The sequence below is a fragment of the Procambarus clarkii genome, chromosome 68, assembly GCF_040958095.1.
Source record: "Procambarus clarkii isolate CNS0578487 chromosome 68, FALCON_Pclarkii_2.0, whole genome shotgun sequence".
Lineage (NCBI taxonomy): Eukaryota > Metazoa > Arthropoda > Malacostraca > Decapoda > Cambaridae > Procambarus > Procambarus clarkii.
Window position 1 is genome coordinate 10,421,083 of NC_091217.1, and position 13,797 is coordinate 10,434,879.

Sequence of the window (13,797 nt, forward strand, 5' to 3'; positions counted from 1 at the left end):
ACAACGGGTTGCCAGTCATTGGGCACAGGGCCCCCCCTCCCTTCCCGGCGAACAACCTTCTTTAAAACCACCACAAGGTCACGAGCTGCATCAGCCACCTCAGGAGGAGGTACTACCTCCCACATCGTCAGGTGCAGGGGGGGGGTCCTGGTCTGACATTATTGCTTCTGTATCACTGGGGGACACTCTTCTATCTGTGCCTTGCAGCCTTTGTTAATATCTCTCATTTGTTCATGTAGTCGACTGACACTATTTTCATGCTGATTTTGGATTCAGCAAATGTCACGAAGTTCTGTTTTATTAGAAAATTGAAAATCCACTTTACTATTTGAAAACGTTTTTAAAGTAATCTTCATTTATGGGCTCTCACTCCATAGTCACGTATATTAAATGCTTTTGAAAAATAAGTTTTCTGAATTTTGGTTTAGTTGTAATGCCTAGTTGCTGTCGTTGAAGTAGTGACAAAGATCATCTTCCAGCTCTAAAGCTGTGTTGACCTGGGCTGTATGGCTCGTTCTTTTCTATAAGACTGGTTAAGTTAGCGTCTTAGCATCCTCAACAAAATATGAATATCTGTTATTAGTGCAATCGGTTGGTGTTTTTTTTTCAATGCTTCACTACCTTCCTTGTGATGGTCCTGCAGGGTGTCACCTCTTTCTAGTTTTTTCAACATTATTTCTGCATTCAACATCTCTATGCATTGTGCTGGAATTTGATAGCCCAAGATAGTTTCCCAAGGAATGCTGCTGTTATATCATAAAATATAACCATCCACACAATGTTACTCATACAGTGCCCAGTTGTAAACACACACAAACACCTACGGCCAGAGGCAAAGTTAGTGACATGAGTGGTGTGGCACGACCACAATAAGCGGCAAAGTAGCTTCCAGCTGGAAACCTCCCGATTACCCACGTGGTTTCCCCGTCACGTTAGGTCATAATGTCTTGATGGCTGTATACACATGGGGTCCCGTCCTCTTTATCTTCGTCACGCACCCGTCAGCCGTTGATGGCCAAAGCACTCTTGATCTCTATTAAGGAGAGCTGCCCTTGGCAGGTGTAATGTGGTGGCGGCGGCCCGCTAATGTCATTCTTCGCTCACGTCTACAAGCTGACAAGGCCAACCCGGGGGACATCTTGATTTTTTTTCTTATGAAAATTATGTCTATATTTTGTCAGTGTTGGAGGTCCCGAAAGACGCTGTTAGACTGTGGCTTGCTAAGGAATCAGTTCGTTCCTAATGCACTTTGGGAGTATGAACTCTGGTATTCATCTTTCGTGCAGGTGATGGGATTACCAGTGGTGGAACTACTCAGGCGATGCTTTTAACGGCGGTTAGGATAAACAGGTGTGTGTGTTAGGTGTTTAGGGTTACACAGGTCCGTACAGCAGGTGGTGTTGATGGGTGGTGGTGCACCAGTCACTGGTGGAACTGGGGTTACACCAGTGACTGGTGCTAAGTGTTGGGGATACCAAGGAGCACAGAGGGAGGTGGGGGGGGGGGGGGCAACACTGGTGAGGGTACAGACAGTATTAATATTATGTCAAGAGAGTCGAGGATAAACAACAAGTTGTATGTGTGGTTGTAGTGTTGAGAGTGATATACACGTTGTGTAACTTTCAGGCATTGTTATATTGCCACACATTGGCTCATCTCGACGCTTGGCGCTCAACACTCACACACCATACAGCAGACGTAATACGGACGCAGGGTCGTGACCCCCACACACAGGAGAGGGTGTAACCCCCACACAGGTGGTGGTGTGACCCCACACAGGTGGTGGTGTGACCCCACACAAGGGGTCACCACGATGCCTCACAGCAGGTACTGCAGAGGGTGCTGCGTCTCCCACTCTTATTGATCTCCCTCTTTAGCTCTTGTTTCCTCGATGGAGCTTGAAATCACCTTCCCCCTCCCCTTCCGGCCCGTTGGCGTCGTGAGGGGGCTTGGTGGACGGCTGCCGGAGTGTGATGCTCCGTTGGGCAGTCCTCTGTCCTTTTCTGGCCTTGCATTCCTGCTGCTGTCTTCTCCAATTGTGCCGGATCGCTTTTCCTTTTCCTTATGTTTCGTTTTTCTCCCCCCTCTTCTCCTATCTGCTTGTCGTTTCCTGCCGACCTTTTGCTTGTTTTGGATTCTTTCTTTGGACTTCTACTATTTTGACGCCCGGGTGCTTGAGGAGGCATACTCTTGCACCCGTAGAACTGTAGTACCCGACGTCTCGAGCGAGGGGAACCTTTTATTGTCAATCCCCCTTTCGTCGCTGAACCCGATCTCGACGGACTGACGGTTCTTAAGGTGGCGTTTGTGGGGCGTATACTCACGACGCACCCCTAGGGGGCCCCGGCATGATCAGCGATAGCTTCCTGTTGGGTGTCCTGCCTCTAATTGTGGCTCCATGGTGGGTATGGGGGCACATTCGTGGATGAATTTGTCACTTTTCGTCTCTATGTCGTTGAATGTTTCCGTTGTACCCTCTCAGGCTCGTGGGGTGGGCGACCAAGCCCCCGAGTCGGCCTGTATTGGAAGACCAGGCTCTGTAGCTCCCGCTGCGTTGGGCCCCGACCTTGCTCCTCCTTTGACCGTCCTGACTTCTTCCCCCAGCTCCCCTCCCTCCTCTGAGGTTGGGTCGAGCCTCCAGCCCCCGGTGGTGACCACTTCGTCCCCTGGTGTGGCTAAGTCTTTCGTTGTGACTACTGCGCCTTTTGACCCCTCTCTCTCTAGGGGTTCTCACCGCCGTTCGCGCCCCAACCGCACTCGCTCGATTCCTTCCCGTGCTGATGCGTATCAGGCCTTGTTTGGTCCTGCTTCATGGGCCAAATACTTTGATCTCCTCCCTCTTGATTCTGCGCCTCCTGACGATTTCTCCCTCCATCGGCATCTTGTAGATTCCGTGGATGCGTGTGTTACTTTCAACCCCACTCGTCTCGGTACACGTGTCGTTGCTGCTCCTTCTCAGGATGCGGCTTCCCGCTTGGCTGCCTTATCTTGCCTTGGCGAGATCCCTGTTCGGGTCTCCAAGAACGTTCAGATGAATTCCAGTGTTGGCACTATTCTCCTCCCACCCCATGTTGCAACCGGTGTTCGGAATCTGCAGGATTGCCACGATGATATTCGGCATATCCTTGATGCCCAAGGCCATTCTGTCCTCCAGGTTGACTCGTTTACTCGTCCCCCTCGTGGTCGTCGCCGTCAACCCCTTCGCGTTGTGAAGATCACCTTTGATGGTAGGACCCTTCCATCCTCTGTCATTCTTGCTGGTGCTAGGTGCTCTGTCCAGGAGTATATTCCTTCTCCTCGACTTTGTAATAAGTGCTGGAGGTTTGGGCATGGTGCCCTCCGCTGCTCTGGGACTGTCTCTCTCTGTCCCTTGTGTGGGAGTGAGGGTCACTCTAAGTCGGAGTGCACTTCTCCCCAAGCTCGCTGCCTCAACTGCGGTGAGGCCCATCCTACGTTCTCCCGTGCCTGTGTCCATTACAAGCTTGAGGCGGCCGTCCTTAACCTGAAGCACCGGGAGCGTTTGTCTTTTCCTGAGGCGAGGCGCCAGGTTCGCCGGCTCCCGCCTTATACTAACATCTCTTATGCTCGCGTGTTGCGCTCTTCCTCTCCTCGTCCTTCCCCCCTTCCTCAGACTCTCAACCGTTTCCGGGCCTTGGACCCTGATACGCCCACTGCCCCCTCGTCTGTTCCTTTGAGTTCTTTCCCGAGGGGTCCCCCTCCTGGTCCTCTGTCTGGGGTTCCCCTTCTTTCAACCCGGTCTGTCATGTCTCCTGTGTCTTCTTCCTCGTCCCCCTCCGATCCTCCTTCCCATCCTCTTCCTCCATCTATCGGCTCTCCCCGCCGCCTGTCGGTGCAGGCGGATGTCCATCGCTCTCCTAACGGCCGTCGTGTGTGCTCTCGTTCGGCTTCTCCTGTTGAGACACTGGAATCCGTTGCCCGGTACGTAGTTGCTGGGACACCTGTCTCTTTAAGTCAGAAGCGTAAGCCTGGCTCCTCTCCTTCCTCTTCCCCGGCGGGTAAGAAGGCTTCGCTTTCTTCCTTAGCTCCTACTTCGGGCTCTGTTGCTCCTTCCCCTCCCGTTTCAGTGGTTGCGCCCCCTGTTCCTGCTATGGAGGTTTCTTTGGCCCCTGCTTCCCTTTCGGTTGCTGCTCTTGCTGGGGTGCGCTCCCCTCTTTCTACTCCCCCTCTTCCTACTGCTGTCCTTGACTGCTCCTCTCCGTTGTCTCCTCCTCTTCCTCCTCCTCCTCCGGACCCCGCCCGCCCGCCTCTGATCTGTTCTCCTGTTTCCTTCCCTCCGTCTTTGCTCAGTTTACCCATGCCCCCTAACCCTGACTTTGCTGACCCTGATCCCGACCCTGATATTCTTTAACGTGCTCTGTTGCTCTTTCGTCTTTGTTTCTTCCTTGTTCTCTGTTTTTGTCCTTTCTCTTCCCGTCGTTGTCCATTCTTCAATGGAACGTTCGAGGTTATTACGCCAATTTCCTCGAACTCCAACTTCTGATTTCGCGGTTTTCGCCCCTTTGTGTCTGTCTCCAGGAGCCAATGCTTGGTGCTCGTCCTGGTCGTTTTCGTGGCTATTCCTTTCTCTCCCCCCCCCCCAGCCATTGCTGGGGCTTCTAATTCTTCTGCTCTCTTGATTCGTGCGGATGTTCCCTTTGTTCCTTTACTTTTTCCTTCGCCTCTCCATTGTTCTGCTGCTCGTATCTTTGTGGGGAAATGGTACACAGTTTGTTCCATTTATCGCCCCCCGAGTGTCCCGCTCTCTCTTCCTGATTTGAAACACCTCCTAGACTCCTTGCCGGAGCCTGTGCTCCTGCTGGGTGACTTCAATTGTCGTCATTCTCTTTGGGGTGACGTTCTGACGAATACCCGGGGTCGCCTCCTTGAGCCGTTTCTCCTATCTTCTTCCCTGTCTCTTCTGAATTCTGGTGAGCCCACTCATTTGGACTCTCGGTCTCGCACCCTTTCTTGTCTTGATCTTTCTCTCTGCTCTTCTTCTCTTTACTTAGATTTCACGTGGCAGGTTCTTGATGACCTCCATGGAAGTGATCATTTCCCTATCCTTGTTTCCTTTTTCTCTTTTCGCCCTTCCGTCTCTTTCCCTAGGTGGCAGTTTGCTAAGGCAGACTGGACCCTATTTACCCTCAGTGCTGCTCTCTCTGACCTCTCCCTTCTGCCTCTCTCTCGCGCTCTCCTCCTTTTTCATGACACTGTCTTCAACGCTGCCCTCCGCTCTATTCCTCGCTCTTCCTCTCGGGGTCCACGGAAGTGCGTTCCCTGGTGGAATGCGGACTGTGCTCGGGCTGTCCGCTGTAAGCGTGCAGCCTGGAAGAGGCACCGCCGTAGGCAGACGACCGATTCTTTTCTTTTCTTTCGGAAAGCGAGTGCGGTGGCCCGTAGGGCCATCCGTACGGCTAAACGTGAATGTTGGGCATCTTATGTCTCAACAATTACGTCCGAAACCCCTCTGGCCCAGATCTGGAAGCGTATCCGCAAGATAGCGGGTAAGTTCGCTCCCGATGTTTCACCGGTCCTTCACCTCCATGATAATCTTGTGGCGGACCCGTTGCAGGTCGCTTCCGAACTGGGTTCCCACTTTTCTTCTGTTAGCTCTGGTCTTCATCTTCCCCAATCTTTCCTTCTTCGTAAACCTGTCCTTGAGTCTCGTCCTTTAGATTTCTGCACTCATCTTCAGCTTCCCTATAATGATCCCTTCTCTCTCTCTGAACTTCGTTCTGCTCTGGCCCTCTGCGGTTCTACGGCGGCAGGCTCCGATGGTATTCATTATGAGATGCTTCGCCATCTCCCTCCGAGCACGTCTCAGTATTTACTGAGTCTGTATAATCGGATCTGGGAGTCGTCGTCAGTCCCTGAGGACTGGCTCGATGCCGTTGTCCTCCCTGTTCGCAAACCGGGGTCTCTGGGTACTTCCCCTAAGGACTTTCGCCCTATTGCTCTCACAAGTTGTGTCTGCAAACTTTTTGAACGTATGGTTAACGTTCGTCTGATGTGGTTCCTGGAACACCATCACCTCCTCTCCCCTTCTCAATTTGGTTTCCGCAAGTGCCGCAGCACGACAGATGTCCTGGTGAACTTGGAGGTCTATATTCGTACTGCTTTTGCTGCGAAGACCTCCGTTGTTGCCGTCCTTTTTGACCTGGAAAAGGCTTACGACACCACTTGGCGTTATCATATCCTATCTCAACTTCATTCTTTTGGCCTTCGTGGTCATCTCCCTCTCTTTCTCCGCAGCTTCCTCTCTCGTCGTTCCTTTCGGGTGCGCCTTGGTACCGTTCTCTCTCCCTCTTTTCGGCAATACGAAGGTGTGCCCCAGGGTAGTGTTCTGAGCACTACTCTTTTTCTGGTTGCCCTCAATGGTCTTCTTTCCTCTCTTCCTTCTGGTGTCTTCTCCGCTCTCTATGTCGATGATCTTACCCTTTGTTGTCAGGGTGATGATTCGCCTTTCCTTCAACGCCGGCTTCAACTTGCAATTGATGCCGTGTCGTCTTGGGCCACTGATCATGGCTTCAAGTTCTCTACTTCTAAGACTTGTGCCATGACATTTACGCGGAAACGGGTTGTTCTTCGTCCCTCTTTGTCACTTTATGGTCATCCCCTTGAATACAAAGATTCCGCGAAGCTTTTGGGGTTATTCCTTGACACTCGTTTGTCTTGGTCTCCCCATATCTCTTACCTCCGTGTTGAGTGCTCTAAGGCCCTTACCCTCCTTCGGGTCTTGTCCCATACTTCTTGGGGGGCAGATAGGCGCACTCTCCTTGCTTTACATTCTTCTCTCGTCCTGTCTAAGCTCGATTATGGTTGCCCTGCTTACTCGTCTGCTTCTCCTTCTACTCTTCGCCGTCTTGATGCTTTGCACCATACTGGGTTGCGCCTCAGTTCTGGTGCCTTTCGTTCGACTCCCGTCCTTAGCTTGTATGTTGACACTGGCTTCCTGTCTCTCCAGGACCGCCGTGATCGCTACTGTCTTCGCTATCTTGCGCGGTCCTTGCAACATCCTTCCTCTCGCCTCTGTCGTGCTTTAACTTTTACCCCTCCTGCGGTTCCTGTTCCTCTTCACCACCTCCCTCTTTCTGTCCGGTTATCTCGCCTGCAGGATTCTCTTTCCGTTCGTATTTCTGATGTTTCTCCTCGTGTTGTTCCTTCTTTGCCCCCGTGGAGGGTCCCTCTTCCGCGGTTTTGTACTTCCTTGACCCGTATCACTAAAGCTTTTACCCCTCCTACGGTTCTAAAACGCCTTTTCCTCGAGCACTTTTCTTCTCACTCCCGCTCCGTTTCTGTCTTCACCGATGGGTCTAAGTCAGCGGACGGTGTTGGCTACTCTGTTGTTTTTCCTGATCGCACTTATATGTGTCGCTTGCCTCCGGAGACTAGCATCTTTACAGCGGAACTTTATGCTATTCTCTATGCTCTTCGTCTCCTACTTTCTCGTTGTCAGTCTTCCTTTGTAGTTGTTGTTGACTCTCGTAGTGCCCTCATGGCTCTCGGGTCCTTTAATCCAGTTCATCCAGTGGTTGTCGAGATCCAGCATTGGCTGTTTCTCGTTCATAGTAAATTTAAGTCGGTTGAGTTTTGTTGGGTTCCCAGCCATATTGGTGTGTCTTTAAATGAGCGTGCGGATGCTGCCGCCAAGGAAGCTGTCCGCTCTTGTCCCATCTCTCGTAAGGGCATTCCATATTCCGACTTTTACCCGGTTATCCATTCCTCAGTCCTTACCCGTTGGCAGGCTTCTTGGTTGTCTGTTACTGGTAACAAGCTACGTACTCTTAAATGTTGTGTTTCCTCGTGGCAGTCCTCCTTCCACCGTAACCGGCGGTGGGAAACAGCTCTGGCGAGGTTGCGTATTGGCCATACTCGCTTAACCCATGGTCACTTGATGGAGCGCCGCCCTGCTCCTTATTGTCCTAGTTGCATTGTCCCTCTTACGGTCGTGCATGTCCTTCTTGAATGTCCTGACTTCCAGGACGAGCGTATGTCTTGCTTTCCGACCGCCCCTCGCGGTCACCTGTCCCTCGATAGAATTCTTGGTGACTCGGATACTTTTGATATCGTTCGCCTTATGCGTTTTTGTTCTCGTATTGGCATCCTTGGTGATATTTAGCGCCCTCTGATTATTTTGCGTATTTGATGGTGCTACATAGCCTTCCCGGTTTGGTGCCTTCTTTTGATAATTACTTACTTACTTGAAATCACCTTTTCACTTTACCTTCCTTTTGTCTCCTGCATTGTTCCGTCTATCATCTTCCACTCTTCCCTTTATTTTCAATACATAGTCCACGAATTTGACGAATGAAAAGATGTTGTTGTTATGCAGGAACTGATGTAATTTTGAAGCAAAATTGTTTTAAATATAAAATATGATAGTCATATTTATTCTAAACTATGCTATTAAGTGTATCTGTTCATGTTATTCAAAAGACGATAAGGTGAAGGTAATTATCAGATTAGTAACTTTTTCGTGAATAAATGCTTGTGTAACTCGAACTGGTTTTGAATGATAGAAAACAGGTTTGTTAATTCTGTGGGAGCGTCTGGGCGTCACATTGCAGGGCACCAGTCACGTCTCTTCTTTTTTGCACACAAGAAGTTTACAAGTGCGCCTTTGGGGGACGGCCGCATATTGGACAAGTTTAATTTAACATTGAACAATGTTTAAGAATAAAGTATTGGGCAGGATGGTCAGTGCGTGTGACGGCCTCGGTAACACCCCTTAAGGTGGCTGAACTAACTTCAAACTTAATTTGTTTAACTTGAAATTCAGAGGTAGTGTTGGTACCTCTTCATGCCCCTTCTGTCATTCTCGTCCTCATTATTTCTTCTGCTAGTCCTTCTTATTTCTTCTCCTCCTCGGCCTTCTTATATCTTCATGTCACCGTCTTTACATCATGGTGGGAAATGAGAAATTGACAGTGTGTTGCACAGAAATGTGTTGACGAGGGCGGGGAGAACACACGGGTCCTCCCACAGTAATGTGGTAACGAGGGAGGTGAGAACACGGGTCGCCCACACATTAGCACCGTTTAAGCTGGTCAGTAAAACTCTTGTTAATATTCCTAAGAGCTTCTTCCGCCCTATACACATTTTATATATGTTTTCAGTGGCGTTCTTTGTCAAAATAAAAATGTTCTCAAAGGCTTTTAAACAGAATTAGCTCTGTAAATGTTTCGTTGAGTACAGCGATACTGTAACTGTTTAATTACAATTATTTTTAGCTTTATTTCCGGTGAACGTGAATTATTATTATTTATATAAAGGAATGGAATACAAGATAAGAGAAGCACCATCTTGGACACTGTCTTGGGGGATACTGAAACCTCCGTCTCTGAAGTGAACTAAAATACCTCGAACAAGGTTCCTGCAAGTATATTTTCTGTTCCAGACTTCCAAGTCAGCCTCAGTGACTTGGAATATGCAAAGTCACTTTATACATACTAGCAGACAAAGGCTGCGACTGATCGATCACAAAGCTTTCACGGTTAATTATGACAGTTTATTAATCAACTCCACCCGATTTTCTTCGTAAACTTACGACTGTATTTAATGTCTTATTGAAGAGGTGGTTTGAGTGCTCGTACAGGTTCTACTCTTGCCCCGTCCGCTGTCAGGCCCGCTCTTAAGTCCAGTCACCAGATCTTGATACTCATCCTCGACGATTAAGTCTTCTCCACAAGAGTTCTTAGTTATCCTTTACAGCCGTAGGCAATCTTAAGTTATAATTGTAATAATTTCAACAATGATTCAGCGACCCGTCGTGGTTCATATTCGTCTCAGACTTTCAAAATCCTCCACATCGCGTTCCACCAGTGTGGCACAAATTAACAAAAACAGCACAATTGCCTTTTCCCAAACAGCACAGATGGAAACTAAAGGAAATTTCCTGCACACTGTGTCCTTGTCAATGGCCAGTAATCACCTGCTCCACCCCCCAAACCCCCCCCCCCCTGCAGTCGGTGAAGTCAATTCCTCGTGGGAGCAATTCATAATGCTTATTGGTTCGTTATATCGTCATAAGGTCATTTGTAGCGGCATGTGTGACTTCTGTCTAATGGATACAAATCTTGCACCATTCTGGCTAGAAATCACACCTTAGTAACAACAAGAATAAGACCTCAGACTCCTAAGTAACACTTGAGAAAATACCTTCGTACTGCTGCTCTCATCTCTATAAGAATATAATAAATCCTAACTAATAAATGTGAGAACTAAGAATAGTAGTGTGTATAATATGAACTATAACAGACAGCAAGGTGAATTATTGTCATTAAGGTTGTGGACATGGCGCTTTACATCGTAGATAAAAGCGTAGTGTTGTAATACTGTGTATACGTTCCTTGTCATACAGTGGTGGTTGGGTATGGGCGAGGCTCGCCTCGTGGACACCGGGGGCCCCCCCTGAAGTGTATTTACCTGGGCCCCTGCATTGTATTCACCTGCCAAACATCCTTTCCCAGTCTGGCCAGCAAGGTTTATGAACGTATTATGCGTAGGATTCTGTCTCCTTGGAGCAGCAGTTGAAGTGTCTGTTTCAAGGTTGACAATAACCTCAAATTGTCTCAGTGACTCAACTTCATCTCAGGGGCTGACCACAGCTCTTTCAGGGATCCCGGACGACTTACTTCACATACAACGGAATCCAAAGTCTCTTTTTGTCTCATGTCTAGGCTTGTTCACGACACTGAGTGCGTGTGGGAAGATGGGGTGGGTGCGTGGGGGCAGCGTCTCCGCTTAACTTCACACAAATTATTTTCATCATATAAAATTATATTTTGTGTACAATATAATTTTTAATACATGTAATGTGGTATGCACTATAGATTTCAGTATAAAAAAACAAATTTGAAATGAACCGACGTAGTCATAAAGACGTGGACTTCAAGATAACCTTTAGCTGCAAATGTCCATCATATATATAGGATTTCAGACAGTTCAGGCATCAGGCTAATTGAAAACCATAGTGACTTTAAATGTTTCAATTTGACAATAAAATTGTGATTACCTAATAATACAATACAGAAGAAACAAATTAGAACCACTAATGTTTGACTAGCTGACATGATGAGTTGATCGGCGATGGCTGCTCCGACCTACGTAGAGGCGACCTATCTGCGTGACCTTATACCAGGCGCACGGGAAGTGTCGGCCCGGCTGACTCGAGGTCCCTGGTGGCCTGATATTCTGCCGCCGCTTTCAACTGTCTCCCGGCGGCTCCCAGTGGTAATTACCATCACCTTCCTCTGAATAGTTGGTACTGGGGAATACACGTTCAATAGCCGGACCAACATGTATTATTACTTGCAAGTTAAATCAACAGCTTCATTTGTAAATGGTTGTGCGTTTATCATGTGGGGGAAGGTTGACATAAATATTGTAGTGCATTAATAACGTCAGTCACAGTGACAGCACAACACGTAGGCATTATTATTTTCCGAGTCAGAAACTTTATTCGTAACTGATGGTAACATTGGTGGTTCGGTATGTTTGGTACCTGACTAGACTGATGTATCTGTCAACTCTAAGGCACCTGTCAACACTAATTATTTGTCTGGGTCACATATTGCAATATCAACAGTTGCAATGCCCAACTACCGACAGTGGTCATCAACAGAGTAAAAGTTACTTAGAGTAACAAACACGGAATTCTATGAATTGCCCCAGATTTTTGGTCGTGTCTGACTCAACCTGTAAGGTACGGAATTGGCGTATTCGGTTCCATCAATATTTATATGATGTAGTGCTTGCTGGAATATGGTTCCCTTTAATGGTTATGGCAGATTATATATGAGAGAGAAGGGATCACAGGTTACCTTACCTTGCGTCCCCGCATCTCGGTCCTCGACCAGGCCTCCTGGTTGCTGGACTGGTCAACCAGGCTGTTGGACGCGGCTGCTCGCAGCCTGACGTATGAATTACAGCCTGGTTGATCAGGTATCCTTTGGAGGTGCTTATCAAGTTTTCTCTCTCTTGAACACTTTGAAGGGTTGGCTAGTTGTGCCTCTTATGTGTAGTGGAAGCGTATTGAACAATCTCAGGCCTCTGATATTGATAAAGTTCTTTCTCAGAGTACCTGTTGCACTTCTGCTTTTCAACGGGGGGAGGGGGGGTATTCTGCACATCCTGTCATGCCTTCTGGTCTCATGTGGCAACCCGTTCTCGCAAATTCGTAAAGTCAATATTGACTTATTAACTACGTGCATAGGTGATATACTAAACATAATAGATACCCTTAAAAAGATTCATAGAAAACACCGACCTTACCTAACCTTGTTAGTATCTTAAGATAAGCATCTTATTGCTTCGTAATTACAATTATTACTTAACCTATACCTATTATAGGTTAGGTAATAATTGTAATTACGAAGCTATAAGATGCTTATCTTAAGATACTAACAAGGTTAGGTAAGGTCGGTGTTTTCTATGAATCTTTTTAAGGGTATCTATTATGTTAAGTATGTCACCTATGCACATATTTAATAAGTCAATATTGACTTATTAAATTTGCGAGAACGGGTTGCATGTGGTGTTAATTCTGTGTGCAGGTTTGGGACCAACCACCGCATACATCTTTTGGGGGATTTCATACATACATCATTTGGGATTTCTCTTCACTATTAAGAATCATACACAGGGTTACTAAACAGTACTCGTCCCGCAGACGATATTTAAGCCTTGTGGTGCCCTAAATTTAACACTACAATTATATGACACACTTCGGTGTATTGTTTCATAACCCTGCCTGATTTCAATGGTTCACAGGAGTTTCAGTGGGATACCTGGTACATTAATTTGCGTGCACAGCAATATAGTCTATGTGGGAATAATCACATACACTTGCACGTTACACTTAAAAGTACAGTGAATAGCTACACTGTGGTGTTGTATTCAAGCGAGGCGCGCCAGCCTTGAACTCTGAGCTACCGCCTGCCTAAGGTCACTGCCTTTCTGACTGCGCTAGCAGCTGGTCACCTCCTGCCTCGGCTTACACTATTACAAAAAAGGTAGCAATTACCCGTACTATAGATAAGACGAAGCTTCCCTCATCTCCTTATATAACCACATATCGTAAAACTGTCCACATACTTTATCTGAGCTGCAGAAACGGGTTCTTATCCTGGGACACCCAACACAGCACTCTGCAACTATGGGTGTGCAAGTTTGGCAGAGAAATCCCCACTGTCTCACAATCACCCGGGGAGTTGTCAGCACCGAGGGATGAGAAAGTATTACTTGGGCGTATGTGTACAAAACACGTGCCAGCTCTGAGCAACCCTCGGTAATCCCAGTATTAGCAGAAACCGCCTCCGGTCTGGCCTTACTCTCTTCCAATGCCTTACCTTTCACTTTAATGCTTTTGTTAATAAGAGTGTACAATTGAACACGACTGGCTTATAAAAGTGCTTTTTTCGCTTCTATTGAATAAAAATTGTGTTAATAAATCTTATTATTGTAAGGATAACCGATATTTGTACATCCAGCTGATATATAGTTTTTTTTCCTATAAGCGATCGCATACTAAAAAGTTAAATATAGCTGCGATATACTAATTTTATATAATTTTATCCTCTTCCAGTTTTCATTCCAAGACCCCAACGCCGCCAAGGGTCTCTTCCCAAACGCCAAGGGCCACCAGAAGATCGACAAAGTTGCTCACGTCGGCCAGGTGGTGAGTACCCTCTTAGATGTTCTTGTCTATTGCCCGTTCCAGCCACACTTCTTCAAGACGGACGCTCCCAGCTGGTCGCTTCTCACTCACTCTGAATATCCAGCACATGGAACGTCTGG

General features: G+C 47.6%; 1 protein-coding gene across 6 annotated transcripts in view; it reads left to right on the forward strand.

Moving 5' to 3' along the window:
* The window catches only part of sei (seizure), a 1,036,232-nt gene that overhangs the window by 36,451 nt on the left and 985,984 nt on the right, over positions 1 to 13,797 (forward strand). For all 6 annotated transcript variants that reach the window (XM_069310832.1, XM_069310834.1, XM_069310833.1 and 3 more), the window contains exon 9: positions 13,586 to 13,678. In XM_069310832.1, coding sequence (XP_069166933.1) covers positions 13,586 to 13,678 — 93 coding nt within the window. The remainder of the gene's footprint in view (positions 1 to 13,585; positions 13,679 to 13,797) is intronic.